This window comes from Bison bison, unplaced genomic scaffold (genome assembly GCF_000754665.1).
Source record: "Bison bison bison isolate TAMUID 2011002044 unplaced genomic scaffold, Bison_UMD1.0 scf7180017864162, whole genome shotgun sequence".
NCBI lineage: Eukaryota > Metazoa > Chordata > Mammalia > Artiodactyla > Bovidae > Bison > Bison bison.
This window is the reverse complement of record NW_011494734.1, coordinates 4,058,764-4,074,131: the sequence shown is the minus strand read 5'-3', so window position 1 is coordinate 4,074,131 and position 15,368 is coordinate 4,058,764. Positions and strand designations below refer to the sequence as shown.

Genomic DNA, 15,368 nt, shown 5'->3' with positions numbered 1-15,368 from the left:
CCATAATGGAATACCTTATTTCTTATACTGACTACATCTTTTTCTTATTTTATTGAAGTATAGCTGATTTACAATGCTGAGTTTAATTGCTGCCATATAGAAAAGTGGCTTAGTTATATACATATACTTTTTCATAGTCCTTTCCATTATGGTTTATGAGAGAATATTGAATATAGTTCCCTGTGCTATACAGTTTATACATCTAATAAATGATAGCTTGCATCTGCTAATCCCAAACTCCCAATCCTCCCCTCTTTGGCCCCCTCTCTCCTTTGGAAGCCGCAAGTCTGTTCTCTATATTTGTGAGTCTGTTTTCGGTTCATAGATATGTCCATTTGTGTCATATTTTAGATTCCAAGTATAAGTGATATCATATGATATTTATCTTTCTCTTTCTGACTGACCTCACTTAGTATGATAATCTAGATGCATCCATGTTGCTGCAGTGATTTTGTTCTTTTTAATGGCTGAGTAATATTTCATTGTGTGTGTATGTATGTGTGTATATATATACCACATCTTCCTTATCCATTCATCTAGGGGTGCATGTATTGTTTTGAATTATAGTTTTGTCTGGGTATATGTTCAGGAGTGGGATTGCTGGGTCATATGGCAACTTTATTTTTAGTTTTTTGAGGAACTACCATACTGTTCTCCATAGTGGCTGCACCAGTTTACATTCCTACCAACAGTGTAAGAAGGTTCCCTTTTCTTCACACCCTCTCCAGCATTTATTATTTGTAGTCTTTTTAATGATGGCCATTCTGACAGGTGTAAAGTGGTACCCCATTGTAGTTTTGATTTTCATTTCTCTAATAATTAGTAATGAAGATCTTGTCATGTTCCTATTAGATCTCTGTATGTCTTCTTTGGAGACATGTCTATTTAGGTTTCTGTCCATTTTTCAATTAGGTTGTTTTGTTGTTGTTGTTGTTGTTATTGAACTGTAAGAGCTCTTTGTATATTTTGGAAACTAAGCCCTTGTTGGTCACATCATTTGCAAATATTTTCTCCCAGTTCATAGATTGTCTTCTCGTTTTGTCTATGGGTTACCTCATTGTGCAAAATCTTGTAAGTTATATTGAATACATCTTTAAATAGGCATGTTTTTAATATGTCAGATGTAAGAAAAGATGTTTGAAAATTAATTTCACCTTTTTTTGTTTTTAATTGACTAGTAGAATATTAAAATTATCTATGTGGCTCACATTATGGCTTGTATTTTATTACTATTATTGCACTGCTGCTGCTGCTGCTGCTAAGTCACTTCAGTAGTGTCCGACTCTGTGCGACCCCATAAGACGGCAGCCCACCAGGCTCCCCCGTCCCTGGGAGTCTCCAGGCAAGAACACTGGAGTGGGTTGCCATTTCCTTCTCCAATGCATGAAAGTGAAAAGTGAAAGTGAAGTCGCTCAGTCGTGTCGGACTCTTCCCGACCCCTTGGACTGCAGCCCACCAGGCTCCTTCGTCCATGGGATTTTCCAGGCAAGAGTACTGGAGTGGGGTGCTATTGCACAAGGCAATTGATGAGAAGCCTAAATAATAGAAGTGTCCAACAAAATGGAATAAGATAAAATAAATATCAGATATTAATAAATGTCCTACATATCCACTATTATTAATTAAAATAAGATGTCATTCTGCAAGGATAATGAGAATAACAACAATAAAACCACAGTACAGAGCTCACATAGCGAAAGCCAGATGCAGTATAGTAATTAGGAGAAATGTTTAAAAGTCATTCTGCCTGACTTCAAATTCTGCTTTTACAGCCTACTAGCTACCTGTTTCTAAGGAAAGGACATAATGTTTCTAAGCCTGCCTTATTGAGCACAAATACTTCATAAGATTCCCCTAGGTTCAGATTAAGATGCAACATAGGAGGCTCCTGAACGCACCTCCTCCCTCAGACACACCAGACCTACAGTTATTTGTGGAACAGTTCCCTCCGAGCGAAATCCAGAAAACAACTGGGCAATTCCTATGCATCAGACAGCTGAGGAAAAAAACGCATGCAAATTGGGTAGGAGAGGCTGAGTCACAGTCTCGCCATAAACTCCTTCCCCGACAAAGAGGCATAAAATCGAGAGGGGACTCACAACTCCCAGCATCCCCCAAAGGAGTGAAAGGCTTGACACCAACATTGAGTACCCCCAACTTTAAGACTTCCAACAGAGAGATGGGGCCCGCAGTGCTTGGCTCTAAATGAAGCCCAAGTTAGTGGACGAAGGAAATAAAGATCAGAGCAGAAATAAATAAAATAGAAACTAAAAGACAATAGAAAAAAATCAGTGAAACTAAGAGCTGGATTTTGAAAAAATACACAAAAGAGAACTTTAGCTAGATTGTGAGGGAAAAAAAGAGAAGACTCAAATAAATAAAATTAGAAATGAAAGAGGAGACATTATAACTAATACCACAGAAACACAAGGAACTTAAAAGACTATTATGACCAACTATGAAATGATTGTCTCTTGGACTCTCTGGGAGAGGGAGAGGGTGGGATGATTTGGGACAATGGCATTGAAATACGTATAATATCATATATGGAACGAGTCGCCAGTCCGGGTCCGATGCACGATACTGGATGCTTGGGGCTGGTACACTGGGACGACCCAGAGGGATGGTATGGGGAGGGAGGAGGGAGGAGGGTTCAGGATGGGGAACACATGTATACCTGTGGTGGATTCATTTCAATGTTTGGCAAAACCAATACAATATTGTAAAGTTTAAAAATAAAATTAAATTAAAAAAATAAATTAAAAAAAATGAAATGATTGTCTCAAAAAGCACTACCATGTTCATTGCAGCCTTATTTACAACAGCCAAGATACGAAAACAACTGACGATGGATAAAGGTATTGTATCTATACACAATGAAATCCTACTTATTCATAAAAAAAGGAAGAAATCTTGCTATTTGCGACAACGTGGATGGAGCGTGAGGGCATTATGCTGTGTGAAATAAGTCAAAGAAAGATAAATACTGTATGATCTCTCTTACATGTGGAATCTAGACAAAATGAACTCACAGGCACAGAGAACAGAATGGTAGTTGACAGCAGCAGAGCGTGGTGAACTGGGGAATTGGGTGAAGGAGGTCAAAAGGTAAAACCTCCAAATAAGTTTGGAGGGCATAATGTATAGCGTAATGACTATAGGTAATGATATGTATTGTGTATATGAAAGTTGCTAAAAGAGTAGATTTTTAAAACTTTGAGTGACAAATTTTTTCAGAAAAAAATGACATGACAAATGTCAACTAAGTGTAGTAGTTGTTGGGTTGCTATGTCCAATTAAGTGTAGTAATCATTTCCTAATATCCACATACATCAAATCATTAGGGTGTATACCTTAAACTAATAAAATATTAGTTGTCAATTATATCTCAATAAAAGTGAGGAGTAAAATGGTTTCTATAAGGATTAAATGAGGATATCTTTTTTAAAATCTTAGCAAACAGTAAGTCCTCAAAAATTCCTAGTTATTATAACTTCAAAAAGAAGTAGAGGGGGTGGCAAGAGTGAGGGAGGGAGATACAGAGAGAAAGGAAGGGCAAAGTTTCCCTGAAAAACAAGAAACCTGAAAATGTAAAGGAAATTGCGCTTGGATGAGAAAAATCACTATTGTAAATGTAATCCCCTATGCTTGTCATTGTCAGTTTACCACCAAAATAGTCATTTTTTTCCTTAATGCTTATACTTTGTGCACATAAGGATATTAGCGCATTGAGACACAGTGCAAACATTTCTCCAAGTTTGCTGCTTTACTTTTATATTTTATTCAAACTTTTAAATAAATATATCAATTTTTTTCTTTTTTGATATGTTTTATATTATACTTTCAAGGCCTTTCTCAACCTATGACAAAATAAATGCTTTCCAATATTTTCTTCTAATACTTTTATGTTTTGTTTCTTCATAGCTCTTTCATTCATATGAAATTTGTTTATGTCCATGAGGAAATGATATAACTTTCTTATATAAATAGCCCAGTATTACTGTTTTATGAGTTTTTAATCCTTTCCAGATTTAAGCTGATAGTTTTTATAGCAGATACTTATACAGCCTAGAGCCTATACCTTCTCATAGTTTTTATTTTTCATTATTTCTCAGCTAGTCTTTACTTTTTGTTTCTTAAATTCACACTTCTTGTTTTTGTTGTTGTGTATGTATGTGAGTGTGCATGTTTCAGTATGTCACTCCTATTTATCTGTCTGTATCTGTAATCACTTTCCTATGTGGCTTTCTTTCTTATGGTATATTATGTTCATAGCTCTACATGCTATATGATTCATTTCAAAATTTCAAAATATTTTATTTCTTATTACCAAGTAGTACACTTTACACACATAGGATCTTATTCTAAGCATCATATTAAAGTATAATACTCTATTGTTCATTTGTCAGTTTATCTTGGCCCTCTTTTCATATCAACAAACAGAGATAGAATGTACTAAATAATATTTTACTGCATGAATTCATATAATTTATGACACATTACAACATTTATGTCATATATTCACTATTGCTAGGTATTTAGATTGGTTCCAAAATTTTAGTAACATAGACAACACTGAAATATATAGCCTTTACTTTCTTTGTCTCATGATCTTAAGGAAACGTAATGGAATGTAATTGTCAGTCAAAAGATACATGTTTTATTTTAAGCCTTTGATTCATATTATCAAAATATTCCCAACAAGGTTGCACCATTTAGATACCTAGATAGTTATAAAACTAGGGGAAACACTTCAGGAAAACAACAAAAAAGATGAAAATACATCATTTTGAAAACAAATTTTTTAAAATAAAATTGTTAGTAATTCAAAGTATTACCTGAGGGCGAACCATTTCACCTGCTGCAATTTTCCTCTCCTCATTGACCAAGGCAATAATTTTTTGATTCACAAGTGGTGCATTTGCACCCTGGATTTTTGCAACAATTGTGCCATTCTATAAGGGGAAATAAAAGCAGGAAGGAAATTCATTTTCAGGATAAGTCAAGAATTAATACTTCAACTGGACTAAGTCACCCCACTCTGACCCACACCCTCCCCAATCCTTTTTTAGCTACTGTAATTAGCCATTTTAAAATAATGTTAGTGGTATGAAGTATGTCCATTTGGTAAATCCACCTCTTGGAGTTCTACTTCTATAATTCACCTGTTAGATGATTAGTTCTACCACTAATTCTCCTACAACCAAAGACAGGCCATCCATGCATTAAATTTTACTGGCTCTGTTCAGGCCTCTCAACATTACTCTCCCTCATTATTTTTGATATTATTTCCCTTTTGTCTGTTTTATAACACATAGTTACTGAACACTTGTGTACTATCATTCTTTGGCATTGCCTTTCTTTAGGATCACAATAAACTGTGGAAAATTCTGAAAGAAATGGGAATACCAGACCACCTGACCTGCCTCTTGAGAAACCTATATGCAGGTCAGGAAGTAACAGTTAGAACTGGACATGGAACAACAGACTGGTTCCAAATAGGAAAAGGAGTACGTCAAGGCTGTATATTGTCACCCTGCTTATTTAACTTATATGCAGAGTACATCATGAGAAATGCTGGGCTGGAGGAAGCACAAGCTGGAATTAAGATTGCCGGGAGAAATATCAATAACCTCAGATATGCAGATGACACCACCCTTATGGCAGAAAGTGAAGAAGAACTAAAGAGCCTCTTGATTAAAGTGAAAGAGGAGAGTGAACAAGTTGGCTTAAAGGTCAACATTCAGAAAACTAAGATCATGGCATCTGGTCCCATCACTTCATGGCAAATAGGTGGGGAAACAGTGGAAACAGTGTCAGACTTTATTTTTCTGGGCTCCAAAATCACTGCAGATGGTGATTGCAGCCATGAAATTAAAAGATGCTTACTCCTTGGAAGGAAAGTTATGACCAACCTAGACAACATATTCAAAAACAGGGACATTACTTTGCCAACAAAGGTCTGTCTACTCAAGGCTATGGTTTTTCCAGTAGCCATATATGGATGTGAGAGTTGGACTGTGAAGAAAGCTGAGCGCCAAAGAACTGATGCTTTTGAACTGTGGTGTTGGAGAAGACTCTTGAGAGTCCCTTGGACTGCAAGGAGATCCAACCAGTCCATCCTAAAGGAGATCAGTCCTGGGTGTTCATTGGAAGGACTAATGTTGAAGCTGAAACTCCAATACTTTGACCACCTGATGCGAAGAGCTGACTCATTTGAAAAGACCCTGATGCTGGGAAAGATTGAGGGCAGGAGGACAAAGAGACAACAGAGGATGAGATGGCTGGATGGCATCACTGACTCGATGGACATGGCTTTGGGTAAACTCTGGGAGTTGGTGATGGACAGGGAGGCCTGGCATGCTGCAATTCATGGGGTCGCAAAGAGTCGGACACGACTGAGCGACTGAACTGAACTGAACTGTGTAATATCATTGTACCAGGCATGGTGGTACAAGATAATAGTCTTGGTTTTTGTTGTTGTTCAGTTGCTCAGTCATGTCCAACTCTTTGCAACCCCAAGGACTGTAGCCCACCAGGCTCCTCTGTTCATGAGACTTACCAGGTAAGAATACTGGGGTGAGTTGCCATTTCCTTCCCCAGGGGATCTTCCCGACCCAGGGAGCAAACCCACATCTCCTGCATTGCAGGCCGATTCTTTACCACTGAGCCACTGGGGAAGGCAGTAGTCCTGGTACCATATAATTATTTAAAAAAAAGAAAAAAACCACAAACACATGTGAGATAAAAAACCATGACAGGAACCACTAAGGGAGGTACAAAGAGCTGGGAGCATCTATAAAAGTTTACTCTGGTTAGGTAGATTAGTAAAAGTACTTATCAATGTCAGGAAGTGATTCTTGGTTTAAAATGTGAAGGACAAGTAAGAAATAAAAAGAAGAAAGATCATTCTAGGCAAAAGGAAATAGAGATGTGATGATCCTATGGCTGGAAACAAACATGGTAAATAAGAAGGCCAGCAGAGAAACTAAGGGAAGGCCTGATATGAGACAGAGCCCAATAGCTAAGGGGAGCCAGAATGTGCAGGGGCTTGGGCGTCTTGGGAGGATGCAACCTTTATCCTAAGTGCAGTGGAAAGACTTTGAAATATTTAAACAGAGGCAGGGATCACAATTAGAACTGCTGTTTGTAGAAATCATTTTACCTACCATATGGAGAAAAGGTTAGAGATGGACCAAGAGAGGATGTTTGTACACAAATCAGAAGCTACTCTAGAGGTGAAATGGGAGACATGGGAGCTCAGTCTATGGCAGTGCTGTCAGAAATGGAAACAAGGAGATGAGTGTGAGGCAAGCTTGGGTGGTGAAATGACAGGACCAAGGTCTGGTGTGGATGCGGTGTAATGTAAGAAGTCACTAAGATGACTTTTCTGTCTCTGGCTTGAGAAACTGGGTATGTTAAGATATTACTCACCAGATGAGGCAACACTAGAAGATAACATTTCCGATGGGGATGCGGAGGGCAGGAGGGGTCTAGTATTGCACCAGTTCATTGTGAGGCGTCCTTGAGCTATCAAGAGGAAAGATCAAAGGACCGGTTGGATACGCAAGTCTGGTGCTCCAAGTGTAGGATTTAGCTGAAGACATATATACTTGAGTTATTGATATGTAAGAGGTGACAATTTGAACTGTGTTTGGGAGAAGTTTTCTAAGGAGATTTATAGCATAATGAAGTCAATATGTAACGGCTGAATAAAGAAAGGTGAACCTGTAAAGGAGAATGGGTGGGGGGGATGGTGAGTAGCATCTAGGAAGCAAAAGAAAAACCAAGTCACAAAAGTCAAAAGAAGCAACTGTTCCAAAAAGGAGGGCATGACCACCACATTTAGTACATTTGAGAGGTATAGAATGATGAAGACCTGAAAGCATTCACTCTGTTTAACAACAGGCTGATAATTGGACACATTAGCAACAGCCAGTTTGGTGGAATAATCTGAAAGAAGTTCGACTGAATGGGTTGAAGAATTAATGGGATGAGAAGAGATGGACTGAAAATATAGAAACTCTTCCAAGAAATTTAGCTCTGAGGTAGAGCAGAGAGGTGAGTGGAGGCTGGAGAGGGACATAGTATCAAAAGAAATTTTTTTTAATTGGAAAGATTTAATCATATTCAAAGGCCAAAGAGAAGAATCCAGTTGAGAAAGATTTGAATAAAACCTGACACTCTAATTACCATTTACCACTAAAATGGACCTCCATGAGCTTTCTAATATCCCTTGAGAAAGCCCTTCCTGCTAACAGGCTGGAATGAATTTGTTGTCAGCTAAGAACACTGCCCAAAACAAAGGTGGTTTTGTAGTCATGGATTGAGATTCTTTTTTTTTTTTTAAGTTTTAATTTTAATACAATTTTTAAAGGTTGCTTTACATTTGTAGTTATTACAAAATATTGGCTATATTTCCCATGGAGATTCTTGAATTAGGATTTTGAATATGGGAGCAATGGGTGATAACAAAGTGAGGCGTAACTACAGGAAGTGAGTTGGAAGAAAAGTTCATTGGTAGTTAGGAGAGGCTAGGATCCCGCAGTCCCAGGATGATGACAGCATGTGAGCATGGAAGGAAGATTTTGAGCCCTGTCTTCAGGTGGACGTGGGTCTGCTGCTCAGACCTGACTCACTTGGCAGGTGATGGCCACCCCAAAGCTGCAGACTCTATGTGGGCCACCTGCCCAGCCTCTCCTCCTGAGTCCCAGGCTCCCAACTACTGCTGCTACTAAAGCCACCTCATGGGCACATTAACCTGTCAAGCCCATTCCTGCCTCTGGTTGTTATTCATTCTGGTTCCCTGAATTATATCTAGGCCAAGGGTCTGCAAACTATGACCTATACAGAGATGATACTTCTGCAAAACTGAAAACACTTATTGTCTGACCCCATATAAACAACAGCTTGCTACCCCTCAGATAAATCATCAAATCTTTCCTATCCAGTTGACAGCAATATCTATAGTGCAATTTTTAAAATTCAGTTAACTGTATCGTTCACTTCCCTAAAAGAGCTGCAAGATTATTGTTTAACAGAAGCAAAAAGTTATATTTGAGACGTGTTTTTAAAATAATTATTTATAATATCAAAAACGGTCTCTTCAACAACAAAGAAACAGTCCAAACCCTCTCAGGGAAGAATTGCCTTTTTGCTCTGTATCACACAAGCAAGCAGTTACCTGACTCTTCTTTTAGAAACCAGCATTTATAATATTTTTTGATTATTAAAGTTGTTTATCTTGGAATATTTGGAAAATATAGAAAACTATAAGACAAAAATTTAAATTATATATACTTCCCCCATACACAGAAAACTTCTTTTAGCATTCTGGTGCTACCTACCTTCTTTCTATGCATTTATAAATAGAGAAAAGCAAACTATATTACAAAATAGTGACTATATAAATATTTCTTTGTATTGATATATATGAATATTTATAACCAATTCTCTTCTACTGGGTATCTAAGAAATTTCCGATTTTTCACTCCTATAATAATTCATCCTGTAATAAAAATCTCTGATTATTTTCCTTAGGAAAGGTAAATACCATTTTGTTTCTCTTTTTCCTGATCAACTCAGTGTATGGTAGTCTAATCTTCACAATGCATTATGAGCTCCTACAGGTGAAGTTATAAAACATAATAAACAAGCAAATGTAAGGCAAAAAAATTCTACAATTACTATCATCAGAGAAGAGTTCCAGTCATTGTGCAATGTTATTTGCTCTTTAGCTGTGAATTGGAGTCTGATGATACATTTGAGAATAAATATACTTACAACACTGAAGAGAAAAACAGGTTCACATTTATCTCTAAATGGCTGGAGAGTCACAATACTGTCAGCTTCTGCCTAAAAAAAATTATTTCATATAATGATAAAGGACACTATGTTCAAGTCATTTGATGTACTATATTCAAAAAATGCAGAGATACATAATTATGTTTATGTTTACTACATTTCCTGAGTATGTTATAGTTGTATTTAGAATCAAGTTACACATTCTGGCAATTCAGACTCTATCTCATTTGGCTCCAACCTTCCTTCCCACTCTTCATCCTTACAGTTCCCAGCCTGCAGCTAAACTCATCTCACAGACTGCTTCTTATACCTGGGCTTTTCCCCTTGTTACCTGCTCCTTCCCTTCCTTTTCCAACCCGGCTCAAGTGTCCTTCCTCCAAGAACTCTGCTTTGCTCCCCCTTCTGCTGTAAATCATCTTCCCTCCACATAACACTTCATCGCCCTTCTCTCAGGGCACCAATAGTCCCCTTCAATCCTGTACTACTGTGGTACGAACCCAGTTCATGTTCTCTGTTAGAAAGTGAACTACATGCACAGAGAATCATACACACCCTTGCATGTCACCCCCCACCTTATCAGTCAGAGCTTCCTACATGTTTTTTGAATAAACTGGTTGTCAGATTTAAAAGCCTTTGATTTTGAAGTTTTCTCACAAATTTCAAGTTGTCTTAAATTGATTATCAACAACTATGTATTAAATAATAGTGTTCCTGCAAATTAATGTAACATCCCTTGGGCCAGCTATCAGGATGTATGTTATAGGATCTTCTATATAAGAGTTGCATTTTGGAACATAGAGTGATTGTTTCCAAACTGGGTTTCCAGAGGTTCCTCAACAGTGAGGTGCAAGCCAAGGCGGGGTCCCTTGGCCCTATGTCAGCCAGAGGGGCTATGTTGTAATCTTTTTTTTTAACACATTGGATTCTACATCACTTTCTTTCTTTCCCTTTCTTTCTTCCTTCTTTCTCTACTTTTCTCTTTTTAAAAAAGTAGGCTTCACTGCTTTCAAAAAAAAAAGAAAAAAAACTTAAAAGGAACTAACCTATAATATTAAAGGACAGTAGTCAAAGATTACTACTTTGACTGTTACCCAAGTGGCTGTTACCCAAGCCAGTGGGGGTTCTTCTGTCCTTTCTCTTCTTTGTGCCAAGGATCAGACCAATGAAACTGTGAACACCGGTCAGATATTTAGCAAATTTTCTAGCAGGCTATGAAGGGGATTCCTTGGCACATTTTTCCCACTGCTTTTTCCTCCTGTCCTTCAGCTCTCTCCCGGGACTCAAGCCTGGCCAAAACTAATGAAACTCAGGCTCCGATGTCTCATTGCAAAAATTCATTGAGACACAAAGCGATAAGAGGTGGATTTGTTAGGATCCAGAGAGAAGCCACTCTTCAGGGTGTGAACCATTGCCAAGGGCAAGGGCTGGGGCCATGGTATTAGGCCTGGCTAGGTTTTGTGACGGAGAAGGCAATGGCACCCCATTCCAGTACTCCTGCCTGGAAAATCTCATGGATAGAGGAGCCTGGAAGGCTGCAGTCCATGGGGTCGCTGAGGGTCGGACACGACTGAGAGACTTCACTTTCACTTTTCACTTTCATGCATTGGAGAAGGAAATGGCAACCCACTCCACTGTTCTTGCCTGGAGAATCCCAAGGATGGGGGAGCCTGGTGGGCTGCCATCTATGGGGTCGCACAGAGTCGGACACGACTGAAGTGACTTAGCAGTCAAAGATTACATTTAAAAGTAGTCTAGCCATCATTGTTATAATTTAATATTATAGTTAAGTACTAGCAAATAAAGCATATAATTAAAAACTATAATACATGACATTTACTGAATTTTTATATGTATAGGCACAATGTTAGTACAAGTGTTCAAGTCTTTTTTTGTTGTTGTTCTTTTTTTTTTGTTGTTCAAGTCTTTTAAAAGACCACATAATAGAAAAAATTTTATACTGACCATGAAATTTAGGGTGATTTCAATAGGTAATTAACTTGATAGGTATTAGTTTTGGATTCAAGTTTACAAGTTCAAAAAGGGTCTTTCTTTAGTTAACGTCAGGAAATAAAATATCCAGCAGAGGTCGCCCATCCATTGCTCCCAGTGGAGGTTCGGAAGCTATTACATATAATTTTTTTTTTTTTTTAATAAGCAGGTCATAGAAGAAAAATAGCATCAGTCTAAGTGAATGTACTTTGTTGGTTGTGCTCAAACAGAAGAGAAGCCATTTAGAGACAATGCACACGTTTTTGTTGTTGTTAAATTAAACAAAAGAACAATATGAACTTTTGGGGGATGTATTTTAGAAAGTTTACTAGCACTCCCTGGTGGAATAGATATAGTGATGAAACTGATTCGTGTGAGGCAGGTTAAGGAAGTCTGGCTGGCTGGGGTACTGCTGGGAGGACACACTCAGAAGGCTCTGGGTGGGAGGAGGCGCTGTGAAGACCGGTGTCCTCCTCACATAGCCCTGTGCTGTGCTGAAATGGTAGCCCAAAAAGCTACATGGGCCAATCCTCCTGGACCCACTCCTCAGCCTCCACCACAGTGCCCAACCCACACACATACCCCAGGTCTGCTCCTACTCAGGCTCTATGAACAAGGAGGGATTTAATGATTCCAGACCACCTGGGAACACAGCATCAAATTATACTTTCCTCTCCCTTGCGTTCTATGCACCAGTTCCCTTCCGGGTAGCCAGACAAGTGAGCAGGGGTTCTGCCTTGCTGTCTGTCCCCATTGACCCCAGTTTCCTTTTCGACCTCGAGTTTCTTCATGATCTCTAGACCATGAACTTGCACTCCTATCACTTCCAGACAGGTTGCCATGAGTCACGAGAATTTTCTGACCCTTGATTCTCCAAGATCCATTTCCCAGCTATTAGATCCTTCTGTTATTGTCTTATAATTTCTTACACCAACCCAACGTCTATTGCATATGGCAATTCCCTTTCGGCCTCATTCTCTGTCCTCTGAAATTAGTTTTCCTCCCTGTTGTTGTTTAGTTGCTAAGTCGTGTCTGACTCTTTGCAACATCATGGTTTCCCTGTCCTTCACTATCTCCTGGAGTTTGCTCAAACTCATGTCCACTGAGTCAGTGATGCCATCCAACCATCTCATCCTCTGCTGCCCCCTTCTCTTTTTGCCTTCCATCTTTCCCAGCATCAGGGTCTTTTCCAATGAGTTGGCTCTTCCCATCAGATGGCCAAAGTCAAGTCAAATCTAGAATCACAATTCAGTTCTACTCAGGCGGCCTGACTCTTCAGAGTTAAGGTTGTAATATAATGCTGCCCTTTAAAAACTTATATGGCCCTTATTTTAAAAGACAAAGTCAATCTCTTGACAAAATGAGTTAATGATTGTATATAACCACCTACTCTCTCTTTTTTTAAACTTTTCTTTCTGTTTTCTCTTTGTTGGGTCTTCAGGCTTTTTTTTTTCCCTTCTTTGCAGCCCACCTTCTTTAAGAGGAAAAAATAATAAAAGATGAGTTTCTAAGCTTTAGACGGTTTATTTGTAACCTTGAACTAAGAAAAAGAAGCCCTGTAAACAATGTGTCTGCAGAAGAGGATGGACAAACGTAAGCTAAGGTCAGTAAGCAAATTCATCACAAGGTTGGGGTTGGGAAGAGTCAGGAAGGCCTGTATACATGAGAACATGCAGTAGATTGAGGCTTCATATTTGTATCAGGGATTATGAGTTTTCGGGATAAGAAGTAAAAATACATGAGTTATCTGCTTTTACATCTTAGGTCTAGCTGGTCTGGACATGTTTCTGTCCAATAGAAAATGAGTCACATACATACTTTTAAATCCTCCAGTGGCCACAGTTAAAAACTAAAAAGAAACAGGTGAAGATAATCTAATGATACATTTCACTTAGTCCAATATATCCCCAAATGGTGATTCTAACATGTAATGGATGTAAAACATTATTAATGAAGTATTTCACAATCTTTTTTTCATTCTTGTATTTTATACTTAGGATGCATCTCAATTTGTGGGCTAAATTTTAATCATAAATAATTGACTTCTAATTAGATTTCATAAATTCAAAGAGGTAGAGTCACATATCTAACATTAACTGGGTAAATGACCAGAGTCCTACCCTAAGCTTTCTAGTAAATGCCATTTGCAATCCTTATTCTGAACACACACCATATGCTCTGGTAAACCAGGGTAAATGACCTTAGCTTTATAGGAATGGGACAAAAATCACATTTGTTCTCAGACCTAGTGGAATTAAATATACAGTAAATTACCAAGTAAACACTGTTTATTTTGAACAATTGACAGAACATTTAAAGTAATAAAATAATAGTTTAGTGGAAATCCTTACTACAGCAAAATGCAGAAGTTCATCTTCATTCAGCTCATTTTTCAATTTTCTGAATAAGGTTTGCATTGCTTTGCAAGGTCCACACCAGGCTTGGTAAACATCGATCACTAGAAGATGATAATATTCGTGAAAGAACAAAGGCAAAGAGTCTTGAATAGCAGCTTCTCCCAATTCTCAGGGCAGAGAAAAGACAGAGCAGGTTTTTACTCTGGGAAGTGGGGAGCGGTGCTCAGTGTTGGGGTGCCACAAGATGCCCTGAGCCTAACTCCAGACGGTAAACACCTGGGAAGCCAGTACCTGTTAGGCCTTTGTTCTGCATCATCTCATCCCACAGGCTTTGATTATTGATGACCGCCTGCAAAAAAGAAGGAGTGTCAAAAGTCTTCAAGGGCCAATGCTCTAAGTAAAGAATTGTTGATGTGTCTGCCTACCTGTAACTGGATTTCTCGCTTTTTGCCTGCCATTTATCCACTGTCACACAAAAGAGGGAAGAAAAATAGAAAACATGTAAAAGGAAATTTAAATAATGTTGTTTATTCATTCAAATAGCATCTTAAGTACTGCAGAAATTTTCCCTCAGCAGTATTGGATTATGTACTTTCGCCTCTTCTGGAGAGAGAAGAGTCGTGGTCTCTGAAGAGCTCTCCAGGCTGGGATCTGTGCTAAATGCTTGCAGCAGCCATACTGTCTTACCCTCCCAATAATTCTGAAGCAAAGTAAGTCATAAAAGAAGCAGACTCACAGATATAGAGATCAAACTACTAGTTACCAGTGGGGAGAGAGAGATGGAGGAACAACATATGGATAGTGAGTAAGAAGTACAAACTACTGGGTATAAGGTAGGTTCAAGGACATATTGTACAACACAGGAAATACAGCCAATATTTTGTAATCATTGTAAATAGAAAGTAACCTTTAAAAATTGTATAAAATTTTGAACTTTTTTTTCAAAGGTGCTCTATAAGGTGGGCAGCCAGTTGTATGTTTTGCAAAACTATGGCCAGCTCAATAATGAACTCTCTGTCCTTCATTCTATATTTCCTGGCACTGAATTCCCATAAAGCAGTAGCTTCTAAGAAAAAGAAGTCAGAACTGTTAGGAGACACAGGTACTTAAACAGAGTTTGTTTTTCCTGGAGGATTATAGAGTGTCTGTGTGCCACATGTTAATTGTCCATGAACATGAACATGGATCTTCCTTGGGTTCCTTTCCAGGGAGATTTAA

At 38.4% G+C, this 15,368-nt stretch overlaps 1 protein-coding gene across 1 annotated transcript in view; it reads right to left on the bottom strand.

The window, feature by feature from the left end:
* Positions 1-14,832, bottom strand: part of NME8 (NME/NM23 family member 8) — a 39,958-nt gene extending 25,126 nt beyond the window's left edge. Inside the window, exons 1-5 of the mRNA XM_010841492.1 lie at positions 14,576-14,832; positions 14,442-14,499; positions 14,145-14,251; positions 9,784-9,855; positions 4,839-4,955 (exon numbers count right to left, since the gene is read on the bottom strand). Coding sequence (XP_010839794.1) covers positions 4,839-4,955; positions 9,784-9,855; positions 14,145-14,251; positions 14,442-14,499; positions 14,576-14,608 — 387 coding nt within the window. The 5' untranslated portion in view covers positions 14,609-14,832. The remainder of the gene's footprint in view (positions 1-4,838; positions 4,956-9,783; positions 9,856-14,144; positions 14,252-14,441; positions 14,500-14,575) is intronic.
* Positions 14,833-15,368: the final 536 nt, after the last annotated feature.